The 16,703-nt window shown below is 41.5% G+C and overlaps 4 protein-coding genes across 4 annotated transcripts; 2 read left to right on the top strand and 2 right to left on the bottom strand.

Moving 5' to 3' along the window:
* The first annotated feature begins 334 nt into the window (after positions 1–334).
* LOC118408826 (ATP-dependent DNA helicase Q-like 3) lies at positions 335–1,866 on the top strand. Its single transcript, XM_035809681.1, has 4 exons — positions 335–457; positions 715–820; positions 1,149–1,359; positions 1,552–1,866. Exons 3-4 carry the CDS (start codon positions 1,219–1,221, stop codon positions 1,840–1,842), a joined length of 432 nt encoding a protein of 143 aa, XP_035665574.1. The 5' UTR covers positions 335–457; positions 715–820; positions 1,149–1,218; the 3' UTR covers positions 1,843–1,866.
* A 167-nt stretch (positions 1,867–2,033) lies between these two features.
* Positions 2,034–2,901, top strand: LOC118408825. The gene is made up of 2 exons (XM_035809680.1): positions 2,034–2,097; positions 2,292–2,901. Exons 1-2 carry the CDS (start codon positions 2,080–2,082, stop codon positions 2,877–2,879), a joined length of 606 nt encoding a protein of 201 aa, XP_035665573.1. The 5' UTR covers positions 2,034–2,079; the 3' UTR covers positions 2,880–2,901.
* Positions 2,334–5,701, bottom strand: LOC118408824. The gene is made up of 5 exons (XM_035809679.1): positions 4,570–5,701; positions 3,991–4,384; positions 3,483–3,710; positions 2,909–3,342; positions 2,334–2,470 (listed from the first exon to the last, which is right to left on the bottom strand). The coding sequence occupies exons 1-4, from the start codon at positions 4,712–4,714 to the stop codon at positions 2,913–2,915; spliced, it is 1,197 nt and encodes a 398-aa protein (XP_035665572.1). The 5' UTR covers positions 4,715–5,701; the 3' UTR covers positions 2,334–2,470; positions 2,909–2,912.
* Positions 4,761–8,707, bottom strand: LOC118408823. The gene is made up of 6 exons (XM_035809678.1): positions 8,106–8,707; positions 6,616–7,420; positions 5,832–6,006; positions 5,325–5,410; positions 4,836–5,126; positions 4,761–4,766 (listed from the first exon to the last, which is right to left on the bottom strand). The coding sequence occupies exons 1-6, from the start codon at positions 8,138–8,140 to the stop codon at positions 4,761–4,763; spliced, it is 1,398 nt and encodes a 465-aa protein (XP_035665571.1). The 5' UTR covers positions 8,141–8,707.
* Positions 8,708–16,703: the final 7,996 nt, after the last annotated feature.

The following is a 16,703-nucleotide window of genomic DNA, read 5'->3' as shown; positions in this document are numbered from 1 at the left end:
CAACTCGCCCGAACCGTTTGTCGTCGTCATAAGCCCCCTTACGGCGTTAATCGACGACCAGGTAAATATTGTCCCTATTATGTATTCGGAAATCATTGTAGAAAGTCGTTTTATTCACGAGAAATAGACCGCTGTACTACCATCGCCCCCCACCCCATCTTCTGTAGAAAAACTTTCGTTCCGAGATTCGGTCGACCGCCTAGCTATGGATATAAAAATATTGCCAAGCAAGAAACATTTCTATAAGGTTGATGTTCCATTTTTTTGCGATTCTAATTAATAAACATCGAGTAAATGTACAGCATAATGTGTTTCTAATGGGAAATCTGTTCGAAACCATTACGTACTTACCTTTTCCTTCAGATTCAGAGGTACACACAGACAACAGGCTACAAGGCCATCCACCTGACGTCGGCCTCCGATATCGACAGATTGACCGACCGAGCGATCAAGATTGGTACGTCTTGAATTTGCCAGTGTTCCTTGACATTGTTGTAACTTTGTTGTAACATCGGTTCTTCATCGAGAGCCACATTAATTTTTTAATACTTTTGATTACTTCATGATCTTTGCAGTAAACACATTTATTTCTGTGATACAGTAAGTATTGACAACAGTAAGTTAACCATAGAAACATTAGAAAGATACATTGTTGTATAAAAACAATAAATGTACTACGAAAGTATTAATACAAATCATGACCATATTTTACAGTGTACATCAGCCCAGAAATAGCAGTGGGCGAGGGCACTGCACTGTTTAAGACAGAGAGGCCAGTATGTGCCCTTGTTGTTGATGAGGCACACTGCATACCTGAATGGTAAGAGAAATGTTGACTGTTTCATGTACATCTATAAGACTTTGAAGGCAGGGTGATGGGAAATGGATTGTTACTCAAACCTGTATTTCTTTATATTCAAAAAATGCACAGAAATTTTTATTGTTCATGTATTCCTCACAAAAGTCAGATAATCTGTACGTATACCTAATAATATGTACAATACAATTGTGACTGACATAATACAAGAAGCCACAATATGACAAGCAAGTGTTTATACAGAAATTTGTGTCTCCATGCACCGTGTGCATATGCTGAAAGGCTGCTCATTTTACATTCATCTTACATGGCTGTATATTATATGTTTCAGGGGTAAAGACTTCAGGACAGCCTTCCAGCGCATTGGGGATCTGCGTGCCCACATAACTACAACACGGGTGATGGCATTGACAGCATCTGCCACACCTGAAGCTGTGACAGCCATCATAGATTCACTCAGCATGAAAAATGTTTTGCAAATAAAGGGCGACTTGGACAGAAGCAACATCTTCCTAGTATCCAAGAAGAAGAATACTTTGCAGGTAACTAACATAAATCTTTGAATAGCTGAAAACCTACAAGGATTTACAATTCAACATACATAGCTATAGCATTGTATGCATAACTGGATACAAATAACAGACAGAAAACATGCTTGGTTTCTATCATGTGCACATTGGAACCACTTCTTAAAAGACGATATACTTATTATCTACTTTAACTTGTCATTTCAGAAGGACTTTTTGGGGCTGACCCAAGCCCTACAAAGAGCAACCATCGACGACTTTGAAAAACACCTTGTGTACGTGCCCATCAAGAACCAAGTGATGGAGGTGTGGCGGATGCTGCGCCGCCACGCATCACCAGCCCTGAGGGATGCCATCTCCTACTTTCATTCGAGCATGAGTAGTAGCATGAAGGGGAAGGTGCTGGCTGCCTACAAGGCAGGCACCATAAAAGTGCTGGTGGCAACAGTGGCCTTTGGAATGGTAGGTGAACCTTCAGCAATCTGTCTGTATAAATGACAATTGAAAAGTATATAGACATGCTTATTGGTTACTGTCTTACTTCTTCATCTACAAAGTGGCATGCTAGAATACATGGATGACATGGAGGAACAGAGATAATAACAATGCCAGCAATATCTCATAACTAGGGTTCTTTTCTTGCATATGTACCATAAAATATAATGTCTCTCTCTCTTACAGGGTATAGATATACCAGACATTGGGTGTGTCTGCCTCTATGGCCTGCCTAAGACAATGAGCCAGCTATACCAGGTAAGAAACACATCTAGCAAAAAATAAATACACTGGTACCATACACTGACAAATTTACTAGAGCAACAATGGTATGTTCAATATATAGGGTAAGCTCTGAAACTTCAATGCTTAATGCTTTCAAAAGCAACTTGAATTAACATGGCATATAAACACTTATGTAACACTAGTGTAACGTATGCTTCTTTCTGCAGGAAGTTGGAAGAGCAGGCCGTTCTGGGCAGCCAGCCACAGCCGTGGTACTTGCAGGAAAGACAGAGACACCAGCGGAGGAGGGCCTGCAGAAGTTTGTGGCTGGAGACTCCTGCATCAGGACGGCAATGCTGGAGTCCCTGGGAAGCAGGCCGGCAACCTCTGACAACTGCTGCTCATACTGCCAAGAAGAGAGGGAAGCAAATGAGGGCGCATACATGCTACACCCAAGACAGGTGATTGTACAAAAGCAAAGAGCAGCCAAGAAAAGGAAGCGGTTGGATGGGGATGCTGAGCACCTGGAGACCAACCTGCGTTCATTGAGAAATGAACTTTTTATGAATGACAGTGCATTAAAACATGTTGGGCCACAAGGCGTCTTATCAGACAATGCCATCAACAAAATCAAAGCAGCTGCACGGAGTGTCCACACGGTTGAGGACCTGTGTAAGAAGGTGAAGGGGGTTAGACAGCACATTGCACCCCGTATCTTAGAACTCATTGCTGCTGACTTCCCTGAGCCTGAGCCACCTGCGAGGAGAAGACGTGGACCAAGGAGGCCTCTCGAAGATATCACAAATGCAAACTGATCATATTTTGTGACAATAATGTAAAAAACCTTTTCACAGCTCCAAGTCCATGAGGTTGGCCTCTTCATCGTCCCATGCAGTATAGGCTTCCTCCCCGCCCTCTGTATCGGGAGCTGCATCCGTGTTGTTTTGATCCGCCTCTGCTTCTGTGGCGCCACGAGATAAGTAGTTGATCAACCACCCGTCATCGTTGATTCTTTCCCTAGCCACAGCGCGAGGGTCTGACCACTCCAAGGTCCGACCTGGTGTCTCCGTGTAGATTTTATGCTGTAGAATGACGTTTGTGATGGCCCTGATGTCGTTCGTTGCGGATGGGGTTGTGTGACTGGTTGACCTTTTGCTTGTGCACAAACTGTCTGTGAACTGCTTAGCCGCATCAAACAGTTGCACTGCAAGGCTGATATCCTGGGCATGTTTGAACTGCAGCCTTCCGCCAGAAGAGTGACATGTTGTCTTGATGACCCTATTAAGGTGAAAATCAGGAACTCAATGATGTTATATAACAATGCTATAGATTTACACAAACTATACTGTTGTGTACAAATGTATTTATTGTAGTATCAATGTAACTTACACTGTACATTTACAAGTGACAATTCCTACCTGTTGTAGTGTTCCCCCATCATATCCACAGGCTTGGCCCTGCCCTCCTGCCCACTGATGTTGACACACCTGTTGTGTGTATGGATGTAGGCCATGTACGGCGACCAATCAGCCTTGAGGTTGGCCAGCAGGTTTGCTGCCTCACAGGCATATTGGCTGCGTCTGGTCCCAAGGAACAGCTCAAACCAGAACTTCCATTGCTGTATCACGATCTCCCCCATCTGGTACCTACAGTATGAAAAAACAGCAATAGCGCTGGTTCAGAAAAAAAAGATCTGTCCTTCTATATTTATCATTTTTCATGTGCATCAAATAACTCTAGTCTTCAACTTCAAGACAGTTTGAAGTCATACATGGACTGAAACATTTGACCTCAAACAACTTATTCAAACCCCTTGAGGCATGTTTATAATAAACTTTTCAAATTTGTAAACAGCAATACAAAGGTGTTAAAAATCCATCCTTCTTACTTTCTTATAGTCATGTTATAATAGTATGTTTGAGGTACCTGATTGCCGTCTTGAGATCCATATACAGCAACCCCATGTACAGAAGTAGCCTCGCCCTGTCTCGCACAGCGTCACTGTTTTGGGTCCATGGTCCCGGGAAGACTACCTCGTTGACAAAGGTGGATGCCAGCCTCTCGAACTCGTCAGCGTTGGCACAGGTGTAGGAGTCTTCGGGTGCTGACAGTCCGAGATACGATGTCAGGGCAGCCACAAGGTGTCCAGTAGTGACATGGCAGAAGAACTCGTCAGACAAAGCAAAGTTTTTGCAAGCTTTGTCTGCTCTAAGCCTGCCAATCACTACCCTTAAATGTGACAGTGACCCCACCTCTGTTTGCAGTCCCCAAGTCGGAATCGCGGCGGTCCTCAAGGCTTCCCAGATGAAGTGGAAGTCACCTACATGACGCATAAAAGAGGAAAAGGACTCGAGTTTTATAGTTGAAAATGAAATCAGGGCAAGATATAATTGCACAATGCCAATGACATTTTGCATGTCTTAATAGGAATTCTTGTGTCAAGGAATTAAAGTTGTGAGTACATATCTCAAGACCACTGTTGCTAAGAATTAAAACAAATAGTACCTGGACTTTCCTTTGCCCAGTCCAACCGCTCAACTGGGTCTTCCTCACCCTGGCGCCAGTCACGGGCCCCCCTGACGTTCTTACATGAGGCCTGGTCACCCACCACAGCCTGGTGGCAGCAGAAAAGACATAATACACAAGTCATGTACAGCAACAACAGTTAAACATGTAGACAACCTGGTGTGATGTACTCAAGCCTATAACAATTCTGATACATGTATCATAATTAATAGTTCAACCAAAAATTGTTTATTAGCAGTAGATACCTGGTCCTTCATGTGATCCTCCAGGTTCAGTTCCTTAGCAAACGTTAGGAGGATGTCGATTGTGTCTGCCTTCTTCGACTCGTCCTTGTCTAGAAGGGGCAGAGGCACAATGGTGCTTTTTTTAACTGGTAAAGGACTGCACGGGGTTCTCAGCCTGTCCTTGAATGTCGCCATGCTGGGGAAGTGTTCCACCAGGACATGTTTGACTTTCTCGACGAACCTGTGCTCTAGATCCTGCACATCATTACTGTCGGCAAGTACGTCAGCCTCGAGGAGGTCCTGTCTTCTACCCTAAGAAAGAAGAATTAAAACATTTTCATCAAATATGAGAATATTTTCAAAGAGGGGTCAAGATTGTGTGTGTTCTATTGAAAATGTAAACCTACAATTTACAAAGGTCTCTTTGTACAGAGAGTACACAAATTGTTAAATGTGCAATACCACCTGTTACTATTAAGCTAACAATTGTACTTGCAGAAGTATTGTTACCTGTGGTTCTCTGCTGAGAGACTTGTCTTCATAATCTATGGACACAGCAAGTCTGCTCGTCCAGTTGAACATTTCATTCTGTGTACCTGAAGAAAAAAGATGGTACATGTATGTTGGCCATGAAAATATCATCATGTATTACACTCAGCGGATATGTATTACTTTGTTGTTCTACGTTAACTATGGATGTATAAGCTATCCCATAATGCACATGTATTACTGTAATTTGATGTGCTACATAAAGTATGATAAACTATGGATGTACATGCTATCCTATGATGCACATGTATTACTTTGTTGTGCTACATTTACTATGGATGGATATGCCATCCTATAAATATAGTATAATGCACTTGTGACATTGTTCTATATCACTACATATTTCTTAGCATGTGCTGTACAGTCATGATGTTTGTGTGCCAATACAAATGAAAGTCCATAACAATTCAATGACTACTTTACTTTATATAGTGGAAATAACTATTCAGAAAAAAAAAGACAACATACCCATTCTGACATGACCTATCCTCTTTAATATGTTTACATTATCAAAGAAGATCAGCCATGGCTCTTGTCTGTTGAGCACCACAATGGACCTTTGCCTCTCTGCAAACTCAGACAGAAATGCCCAGGCTGTTCTGTAGGAGCTCGAGACACCCATTGTATTCATCAAGGAGATAATCTGCAAAAGAAATTACTATATATAATACAAGCTGTCAACAGGTTTTCAATTTTTATCCATTCTACTCATTGTTGAGGGGTATAGCCAAAAGGCCTGTGGGTTGATACTCATAAAAGTAGTTAGGGTCTTGGAGCATCATGGTAAATCTTGGAAATTCAAACACCCTCTTAAATGATATGCTACTTTCAATTTCATTCAATTTGGAGTAAATAGCACATGTTAATCTTAGTTGTTAAAACTCCTTGTAAGCTCACCAAAGTTTTCTATTTATGAAATTCAGATGCTCTGACGGACAGTTGGAGATTTCTGTCCTTCACAACAAGCAAAGTTCTATCCCTATATATAGATGGAAGTTTTCTATTTATGAAATTCAGATGCTCTGACGGACGGTTGGAGATTTCTGTCCCAGAGACAGCTAATTCAATGAACTACAGACATCATCATCACAAAATAATCAGTGATTAAGCAAAGTTTCTGTAATTCTAAATCATTCTTGTTGAATAGGAAGTTTCTGTCCTTTTAATTTAACAAGTGTCATTTGCAATGTTCATGGAAAAATGTGTAGAAGAGAGTAGTATGTATTGAAATGTGTTGTGAAATAATACATACCTGTACATTTGTAGATCTGGAAATCAGGCTCAGTGCAAATATAAGCTGCAGGGCATTCGCTTTTTTGCTTCGGTTATTGGCTACTGAGGAGAGGGTGAGAAATGCTGCCATCGCACTGTCCCTTTCATTCATTCCATCACCCTTAATACAGTCAGTCAGGATGTTAAGCAGCACTGGGGCTCGCTCCTTAACCTGTTCTTTCAGTTCTATTGGAGTCAGTTTGGAGATGGCCCCCGCAGTTTTTGCATTCATTGCCAGGACAGAGTCTTTCTTTACAAGTGACGTCATTTCTGATTGCAAAATGTTTTTCACCCCATTTAGGTTGAGCTGGCTGCCGGTCTTCAACTCCCTGATTTCCTTGTCTTGTCTTTCGATGGTGGCATTAGCTTTCGCCAGCTGTGCTTTCATCTTGTCCTCCATTTGTTTGAAGGCCTCTAGGGAAACTGTCTGTTGAGGTGATGGTGCATAACAGGGCCAAACTTGGGGTGCTGCGGGTGGAGTCATCATCCTAAAGCTGGGTTGAGACTGGTAAAAGGCCGGATATGAAAAGTTGTAAGGGCTGGCTCCATCATGCGGTACAGGTGGTGGAGTCTGATTTGTGTGGGGTGAGGGTCCTGCCATCTGACCATGGGGTGGTGGAGTCATCATCCTCAAGCTAGGTTGAGACTGGTAAAAGGCCGGATGAGAGAAATTGTGGGGGCTGGCTCCATGCAGTACAGGTCTCTGAGTCTGGCTTGTCTGGGGTGAGGGTCCTGCCCTCTGACCATGGGGTGGTGGTGTGTCCCCTGCATCCAACAGTCTGCGACTAGAATATAGAAGAACAGAGAAAGTCAAAAAGATATCTTACAGCTATAATGTGATTAGTACTGTGCATATTTATTTTGTAAATCAGTGTAATGTCACTAATGTGCACATTTCAAATGTTCCAATACTTCACCTGTTTATTCAATTTATCATCAATGAAATCATACATGCTATTTAATAGCTCTAGTTAAATAAATAGAAGTGCTTGTAACGTTTATATTAACGTTTGTATGAAGACTTCAAAAGTTAACAGAGTAGAGTTCTGAACACATTGGAAAATCATAATTGCACACTTTGGCAGATAAAATACTTTTGAGTAATATACTTACTACCTGGCTAAAAATAACAGTAAACCAGCCGCACTAAATATTTTATCATGTACTGATGTAGTCAACCTCATGCTGCCATAACTGTACCAAAGAGGTTAACAAAACGCAGACGTATTACAAGCATGATATACGCCATAAGCACATCGCCGAGGGGACGTAAAATGGAGTCCCGTGTTCGAAGAGTTGCATCGAGCACGCAGATAAGCCTCATACCAACTGGCCGCAAATAATACACATGGTAAATTTAAAAAAAATGCGAAATAGGCACATGGCGCCCCCCTCCCACACAACGATTTCAGTGCCCTCTCACAAACGCCGAAAACACACGAAAACATTAGAAGAAAATTAAACACTTACCGTTTGCAATTCGGTGCGACCCTCGGGTCGGCCATGGCCTCCAAAATTGTGTCCTTTTTGCCTCCAAACTGCACAAAATGGTAAAGTTTGGCCACACTCGACAGGGAAAAATGTCGTCTGTTTTTCGCGCCTGTTTTCTGCCGATTAACCGCACAGGAACGTACCTTTAGCGTAAACTGTTATTATATTACATTTTATCGCAAAATGAACCTCACTCTTAAACATCTTGTCAAAAACAAACAAAAATAATTTGTTTATATTTTAGAAAAACACCGTCTAAAGCATCGTTTGGCAGAGAAAAAATTAATTTTTGTCGCGTTTTGGTAGCGTTTTGTTGTCGTTCTTATGTTGACCTTTGTCCTAGATCCAGCTGTTCCACGCGCTCGCCGCGCCCCACTGGGCGCTGGACGATTTACGACTTAAATTATCTCCAGCGCTGAGTTACTTCCTTTGTACAAATAATTGGGGGATTAATTCTATATCGTGTGTTCTTACCGACTCCTCACAGGCTTGTGGTTTGGTAAATGTCCCTAATCGGCCGGCTGACTCCCCTAGCGTAGTATTTACTCTATTTGACCAATTTCTACAATTAGACCACCGAACCACGAAGCCTGGTAGAGGCTAGCAGGGTCAGAGGGGGCAGTACTGTGCTGGCTTTGCTCTTCCAACCAAAATCTGGCTTAGATTTTGTTGCTAGGAGGGTCCTAATCCTGTGGTAGCAGAACAGCCTCTGGCATACTGTAGATCTAGGTAGGTCTGACAAGGCAAGGAGGGTCCTGCCCCTTTAGAATGTTTTATTTGTCACACGCTTCCAGCATTGAGTGAAGAATGCAGGATTAGCTGCAGCCTCCCTCCTGATAAGCAATGGTTGGCTCCACATGTTGGTAATTAATCTTTTGGAACAAACCACTGACTGTCATAGGGAGACCAAAGTCTTTTGTAATTTTTTTTTTACTACTACTCCTTTGATATCACTTGATTGTGATAGAAAAGCATTGTCAGTTTAAATTTTTTTAAATCACACATATGGAAAGGTGTTTTTCTTTCACATTTCCATTTCTAAGGACCACTTGTCCAACCAATTGTGATAGATAATGACTCTCCCCCCAAATCCAAGATGGATGCTGTTGACATTTGTTGGACCATCAGCCTAGCTGTAGCCTCAGCTGTTCCTGGGGTAAGCGGTCTCTCTTCCTTCCCTTTGTAAACATAAGAATACCTCTATTCTATTTGCACTTCGAGCCTCTTGTATTTCTTCATCTCTGGTTTGCCCCTGGGTTCAACAGCTTCCTTTGATCATATAAATCATTGCTTTGCAGCAGGGAGGAGACTGCAGCAGAAGAGAATCGTCGGAAAGCTTCCGGCACCGATGAAAGCCATACTGTCACGTTCTGCAGATTTCTTATGACATGTTGTGATGGTTTAGTTTATGATGTATGTTGCAGTGTTATGGTGCAGCACATTGTACAATTAATTTGTACCGTAAAGAGAACATTAATCTTCGATCCACAGCACACTTTGGCCAGGCAATCTCAGACAATCAGCTCTGGGGGTATTGATCAACTGACCTTGTATTCTGACACCTTCTAAGAAGCCGTATTTATCATCTGTGCCTGCTGCAGTTATTTTGTTTAGTTTATTTGATGCTGCTGACAAGTGGGCTGGCTGGCTGCCTTCAAACATGTTCATGCTATCCTTTGTTAGGAAATGTACACATCAACCCAGGGGTTTCAATGTCTTGTACTATTAATGTCAGGCTACATAATGGACCACAGTCCTTAAAAGTGCTACTGGTCCTTTTTGTTAGTGAATTTCATTGCAGTTTCAAGGGCATAAAGTCCTTTGACTTTGTGATAAGCAGAATGTGTGGGAAATAGAGCAGATAATTTGATGTCAGTTTTACACCCATGGCTAAAGCTCTTGTGTATTTAGGCACCCAGACATTCTTGTGTTGTCACATACCTGTACTATGGCTGCAGTTCCCAGGGAGTTCTTTCTTTCAGGGGTTTTGTCCATGGATAATAACTGTGCCCTAGAGCTTGGTCTTATTCCCTTGAAACAAGGCAGCTGAAGGCCCCTAATCTGTTCAAAGGTCGTTATTTTGTCACTAATTGGTTGGGAAAAAGCTGATGTATTTGTTTTTATGACAAATTGTGACCCAGTTATCTAGGCACCAATCTCATTGTGAATTCTGGTACTTCATGACTGTCATGCGTGAGTTGATAATAAAACTGCCTGCCTGCGGTATTCTCTTAAGAGGAATGAAAGATGATTTTCATCCCTTTTACCAAGTCAGTATAGTCTTAAACCCATCCTGTATTTGAAGCATGGTAGATAAAGCTTCTATATAAATAAGGACCAAAAGCTCTAAATGCCCCTATAATTAGTTTCTAGATCCAACTGTTGTATCGGTAGGAATGGTAGCAGATAAACCTTGATGGTTCTAAAGCATGTTTTCTTTTTCCATAATGGCCAGGCTTACTGCATGGTTAGTAGTGCAGAAGAGTGCTGGATAATGGAATTTACCTTAAATGTTTACCTAAATGTAATGGTTTGGCCATTTAGTTTTATGACTGTACCTGTGGAGAGGTAGACCCTATTCGTTCTGCTGTGATTTCACTGGAAGTTTGAACAGCTTGGTGGTAAAATCTCCAGCCAGGGCCCCCACAGGAAGGGGGTAGAAAACCCTCAGAGTTCCTAGATTTATATCAGAAAATTGAATTGGGTTGAAAGGCTTAGGTGAAAGGGGAGCGGAAAGCCTTTCTTCAAGACCTTCTCCAGTGGAGAGCTTGGATGTCTCTGAGAGGAAATCCATATGTACATGAGTCTGACATGAGCCTGCCTGGTACATGCTGGGAATGTGTATGTTGCTGTTGATGGTATTATGCAGCAGTGGGCAGGATCACAGGCAGGAGGCTGGTAATCACACTAGTCCTATTGGTTCCACTGGTCTCATTACCGACCTCTTATGGAGATAGCTTGCTGTGGACAAGGATAATGGACTTGGTCAGGTGTTCAAGGAGATAAGAGATGATAATCAGTATGGTGCTGTGATTCTGGAAAAAAGATGCAGTGATGTTTCGAAGATGAAGGTTAGACATCGACAGTGAAGCCAGAAGATGCTGTACGTAGGCTAAATGGAGTAATAGCGATGAATCTTGTGTTTTGACAAATAAACGTAAAAGCAGCTTTGACAGAGGGTGGCTATTATTTTGAACCACACAACCCTCCACAGGTGGGCATGAATTGTTCATATAGGAAGGTTCCATGGGGACTGACTAGACAGATGATGTCTGGTAAGCACCTGAGCTTCCAACAGATCCCAAGTCCCTTTGGGTGTGTCTGTCTAATACTTGCAGTCTGACATCCAGGTATATGGCAACAGAATGTGTTGTTGAACAGCCAGGACCTCAAGGAAAGTGCTGTTATCATAAAGTAGATAGTGCTTTTCAAAGAGACATTCCATTTCTCTCTGAGAAGTCAAAACATTGACTAGACATGGTCACAGTATGTTGCATATTTGCTGATACAGACAAATGCCAGTGAAAAGTTATGAAGCAACTTCAGAAGGTATATGCGTGACAGTGTGAATCTTGGCTCCTAGTTAGAATGTTTTTCATATTGTTTTGTCTACATGATGGAGTTAACAGTTTTCTCAGTATGTAAAGGACTACAAACTGTTATCCCAGATGCTGTACATCCTTCATCAGATGACTTGACGACAGGTCCATCATCTCCCCATCCTGTATGTGTAGAGTTTACCACCTTCCCTGTAGGTCCTCCTGTTGACAATGTTTGAAGTTTTCTTTTTGTGTTTTTTTTTTTAGTTTTATCCTACATTACAAAAGGAGACCATTTTCTTGTGGAAGAAAATCAGTATTTTTAAACTGGTATAAACAGACCGTGGACTCCCCATACTGCTTTGAAATGATTAATTACCTCAGGGCTACCTGAGATTCTTTAACAACACACCTTTGTCCTAGCTGGCATACCAGGTTAGCATGTAGGGTAAGGTTAGGGCATCCCAGTGGTTCTGCCACTTTCACCATGGCAGGATCCCCCATGTGCTGGGAGCAGACTGCTGTCTCCTGTTCCAACAACAGGATGCCTGTGCCCTCCCCTCACCTGCCAGCAGGTCTGGCGCCTGACCACTCCCCAGAGGACAGCCATCATCTCTCAATTACAGGTGTAGAGTAGAGAGCACAATGCGTTGACTCTGAAATGGTCCCTGTACATGGTGTCTCAGGTGGCAATGTGAGCAAGTGCAAAGTACTGTAATTCACTTTATCTTCACGGTACCAAACTTTCACGGTCTGAGAAAATTGAACTTGTACTCGGAACTAAATGTTCACTGTCGAGGCAAGTGCGCATGAAAAAAGTCTGTGAATTATTTTTTATCGGTAATGATAAGTTCACGTTACAGTCGTCACCGTGAAAACCGTGAACATAACATTACAGTGAAAAAATCAGGAATTACAGTATGCTTTTCAAGCTACCAGTGTCTTTACTTTTCTTAGTCATGCTACTGTTTGCCTCAGAGAGGAATAATATCCAACTACAAAAAAAATAACTCAGTTGATTGTTTCATACTCGTACACATAGTAAACAAGGAAATATTATTAGGAGTCTTGTATGAGGTTTTACATCACTAGTTTGTATTAGTGTATCAAACCTTTTGGAAGGGAGTTGTTTTATTTACAGTAATGAGAACCAATTACTTCACCATTGCAAACACATTTTCCAGACCATTTAGCTGGCTGTATAGAAATCCTGGTATGGTTCAAGAAATCCTGTTCCTGTTTGCAAAGCTTTTCTTTGTCTCCATTTTTTCCACTTTTGCTAATCTTCCTGTAGTGGATTCTAAGCTGCATTAGTAGGCAATACCCCAAGGGAGGTAGTATTATTCTCACTATTGTCATATCTTCAGACAGTCTTGTAACAATAATCCTTCCCTTTACTTGTCATGGCAATTGAGATGCCACTATTTTAGTCTGTCAGTTTTGCGAGCTTGGCAGTAAGGATGCTCTTCTCAGGGGAGGGATTCACAGACTTACTGATGAATACCTGTAAACTCCTGAAGAAAATGTATATAAGGAGTTTTGTCTTATCAGGCCTCACCAGTTGTCAAGCAATTTGTTCTCCAACTTGAAAGTATTGCACTCTAGAAAAGTACCGGAATATGTTTTCTTCTGGGTACATTTCCATGTACCTTTGTAATCAATGGATATTTATGGTAGGAATATCTGGCATCGTTTATTGCAAAGTTGCTGAAAGGGACTGTAAAGAAGGGTAACACAGTCTGAAGGCTGTCTCAATATATCAAAGGGGTGTCGAAAAAGGAAAATAATATTGAAAAGAAGTAGTCTTTCTTATGCAAATAACTTTCTAATCATGTTGGTAATCCGAGAACTTCACTTCATTTATGTCAGTAAATCTCAGATTACTTGCATGACTGAAACTTGTTGCTAATTTCCTAAGGTTCCCTAGGATCTCCTGTGTGTTCATGGAGACCTATTGTTCATCAGACACAGCTGACTGGGGAGGGGAACCAGGGTAAGGCAGGCAGCCACAATGGAATGTTACTGAAAGATTGATTGGAATGTATCAGCCACAGATTTAAGATTTCAGAGGCTTAATAAGTCAGTGAATCTACTGGGATTTACAAAAAAAACTGCATTGATTTGCCAGTGATGACAGATCCCTTCAAGACTTCATAAACTTGATAAAGATACCATTGTTCTGATGTTTTGTGCAGATGAATTATGTTTTTTTTTGTCTTGGTTTGTTAGATCTAGTTGATGAAAAAAATACTGAACTCATACTCGTATAGAATTTCCTGCCATTCTTCACATGGCAAATTGGCCTGGTATTCCTTACAACAAAGATTTACCAAAAAGTTCATTGAGGGTCCACATAACAGATATCTTTGAGGTATCATAAGTCCACAGCCTCCAGCTCGTTGAGTCTCTCTCTACATCTTTCTGTGAGGAAGAGCTATGGAATTAGATAGGTAGGTTGTTTTGATTGAGTGGAGTGTAGATATGTAGGTTGTATTGATTTTCTGCAGTGTATAGAGAGAGATAGGCACTCATCATCCTGGAGCTAGGTTGAGCTGGCTTCCAGGACTTCATGACTAGCCCTGAGGGAGTTGGCTTCACAAGCTGGGCAGTCCCTTCCTGATGAGAGCCTGTGTAGGGTGGATGTAATTGGGTCTCACAGTCAGCATTTGTTTTTACAAGGCTGACCTCTAACACACACAGGAGGATTCTCACTTGCACAAAAACCTCATCAGAATATTGCAAGAATTGTCTTATTTTTCCTGCAGATTAATTGCGACTCCTGAAACTGTTGTGTCTACTTGAAACGTGAGACCTCCTGGTTAAGATGAGGTAATGTTATTAGGCTGGGCTTTGTCTCTGTGCAATTAGTTTCTTGGCCACAGGACAGATGTGGTATGGGCCTTGTTTCTGACAGCTGAGATAGGCTTGGCTTGGTGTTTCACCTGAAGCACCAGGCGTCTAGACACAGCCAGTTGTTTCACATCACCCACAGGTATTACTGGGCTCCAGTTGCAGGGTCGGGAGGTGTTGATGTTCATGTCTGTATTTTGGGAACTTATGTCATTGCCAGCAACAGGTACTTGTTCTCAAGTTGACCATACAAGACGTGAAGTATGCCGGATGCTGATAGGAATGATTGAAGTTGACAAGAAAGCAAAACAATGAAAAAAAATTCACTGCTGATACTTTGATTTTTTTTACCAAGTCTTCTCGTACATTAGTACTTCTAGGAGAGTAAATATTTTCATTCAGACCAATGACGAAAAAAGGAAATGTAAAAACTTCATAAAATTAGTGAACATGGCATAAAGTTTTTTTTTTAATGCTTCTGTTGAAAATAAGAATATGGTCAGTCCATTCCCTTCCACTAAGTTCCAGGGGTTGTGTTCTCTCAGGCCAGTCTATAAAAATTGTGGACCTCTCTCCACAGGAGGGCCTCTTTTGCAAGTAATTGCTACAAAGCACAGTTACTGATAGACACCAGATGGGCATGGGCCCAAGATTTGGGGTAACCCTTTCTTCCACTTGTAATGGACTATTCCAGTCTCAAACATGCTTCTTTCACTGGAACTGATGCTGTGGAAGATACAACTTTTCAATAGGGACATTACTTTACAATAGCTAGACCCTTAGCTGAATGAAACATCTATCTACCTCAACAAATTATTTCAGATTGTCCATATTGATAACAAACCAAATGCTGTAACAACAAATAGTAATCAGTCATATAGCCTCTTTTTTATCAAGATGACCATCTCTTAAAAACATTAGAAAAGCAAACAATGTGCAAATCAGTGGCTCATTATCATAATAATGGTGCCTTGCATCCTGCCCACCCCTGTGAGCCTTGGTGGTCTGTTCCTTATCAGTCAGTAATATAATCTGCAGAGAGCAGGCAGGACCTTGCTGTAAGAGGACAGTATTTAGACATTCTGGCAAATATTTAGGTAAGTTCCATGTGTTTATAAGACTTAAAGGGACAAGGTTTTACAGTTCTCTGTTCTGTGTTGCAGCTTTGTTACTGTATGGAGTCCAGTTAGTAATTCACCATTTTCTGTTTGCTAGAAGGGGTTGCGTGCAAGGAGTAGGTAGGACACGGCATGGCATGGATTTGATGGAAAGAAGCTGATTTTTATGTAGTTGCTGCCACATTCCATGTGTATTCCATGGAAGTAGAAAGTTGGAATCTGCTTTTTACCATGTCTGCACAGAGTTTGCTGCTTCAGAAAGAGAATGTTGTCTAGACTTGGGATTTCCTTGGCCTTCACAAAGTGCCTCGTTAGCGTTCGATTGTTTCCAACTCCAAGGTTTCTTCAAGTCTTTCATCTTGCACTGTGATACGCATAGGAACGGGCTAATTGTACCTGAACAAAGAATCTACTATCAGAAAAACCTTTTAACTTGGACCTCCATAAGAGTGAAGGAACTGAACCATAGTTGCAAGCTCTGGAGATTATGGGAAAGGGATAGTTTTTGTCTAAGTCTCTGCTAGGAGACCAAGGGGTTGGGGTTGATGTCAAATACTTGAGAAGATATTTTACAGCTGTTTTCCTCTTGATACTTTTGTTTCCAGACAGAAGGAGTGAGCATAACCCAGTGATATGTTTGTTTGGATAATGGCGACTCTTGAAAGATTTCTACACTGTTTGTTCTAAGGCTTCAGAAATATGATAAGACAGTAACAAATAGTACCCATCCTGTAGCCTGTGTAATAGTTACCAGGATGTTGCCAATTTTAGTACATCTTTCTGGTCATCTTTTGTTTTGATCCTATGCCTTCGAATCTAGGTAGTTGAATCTACATATGGTCCATATCAAGAAGGAATTTTTACAGCAGGACTTGTTGCAGTATCAAGTCCAAACATGGTGTCCAGATGCCCTTGATTTGTGGAAGACAACAGAGCATCCAACTGGGGTTGCTTTTTGAACCAACAACTGCCTGTGCAAAAATCAACATATCATCTAATTCTTTTCTTTCCAATTTATTTGGTCCATTAAGTATCCAATGTTTTCAGGTGTGAACATGCATAAAGCATTA

Source organism: Branchiostoma floridae, unplaced genomic scaffold (assembly GCF_000003815.2).
Source record: "Branchiostoma floridae strain S238N-H82 unplaced genomic scaffold, Bfl_VNyyK Sc7u5tJ_445, whole genome shotgun sequence".
In the NCBI taxonomy this organism is placed as follows: Eukaryota; Metazoa; Chordata; class Leptocardii; order Amphioxiformes; family Branchiostomatidae; genus Branchiostoma; species Branchiostoma floridae.
The sequence above is the reverse complement of the archived record's forward strand: the minus strand, read 5'-3'. Positions and strand labels throughout refer to the sequence as shown.

Coding starts and splice junctions, on each gene's coding strand:
- LOC118408824 (XM_035809679.1), bottom strand. CDS start 4,714: ATGACTTGTGTATTATGTCTTTTCTGCTGCCACCAGGCTGTGGTGGGT. Junction 4,385..4,569: donor CTGGGCAAAGGAAAGTCCAG/GTACTATTTGTT, acceptor TGCGTCATGTAG/GTGACTTCCACTTCATCTGG. Junction 3,711..3,990: donor GATCTCAAGACGGCAATCAG/GTACCTCAAACA, acceptor TTCATACTGTAG/GTACCAGATGGGGGAGATCG.
- LOC118408823 (XM_035809678.1), bottom strand. CDS start 8,140: ATGGCCGACCCGAGGGTCGCACCGAATTGCAAACG. Junction 6,007..6,615: donor CCAGATCTACAAATGTACAG/GTATGTATTATT, acceptor TTTCTTTTGCAG/ATTATCTCCTTGATGAATAC. Junction 5,127..5,324: donor CTCTCAGCAGAGAACCACAG/GTAACAATACTT, acceptor CTTCTTTCTTAG/GGTAGAAGACAGGACCTCCT.
- LOC118408826 (XM_035809681.1), top strand. CDS start 1,219: ATGGCATTGACAGCATCTGCCACACCTGAAGCTGTGACAGCCATCATA. Junction 1,360..1,551: donor AGAAGAAGAATACTTTGCAG/GTAACTAACATA, acceptor TTGTCATTTCAG/AAGGACTTTTTGGGGCTGAC.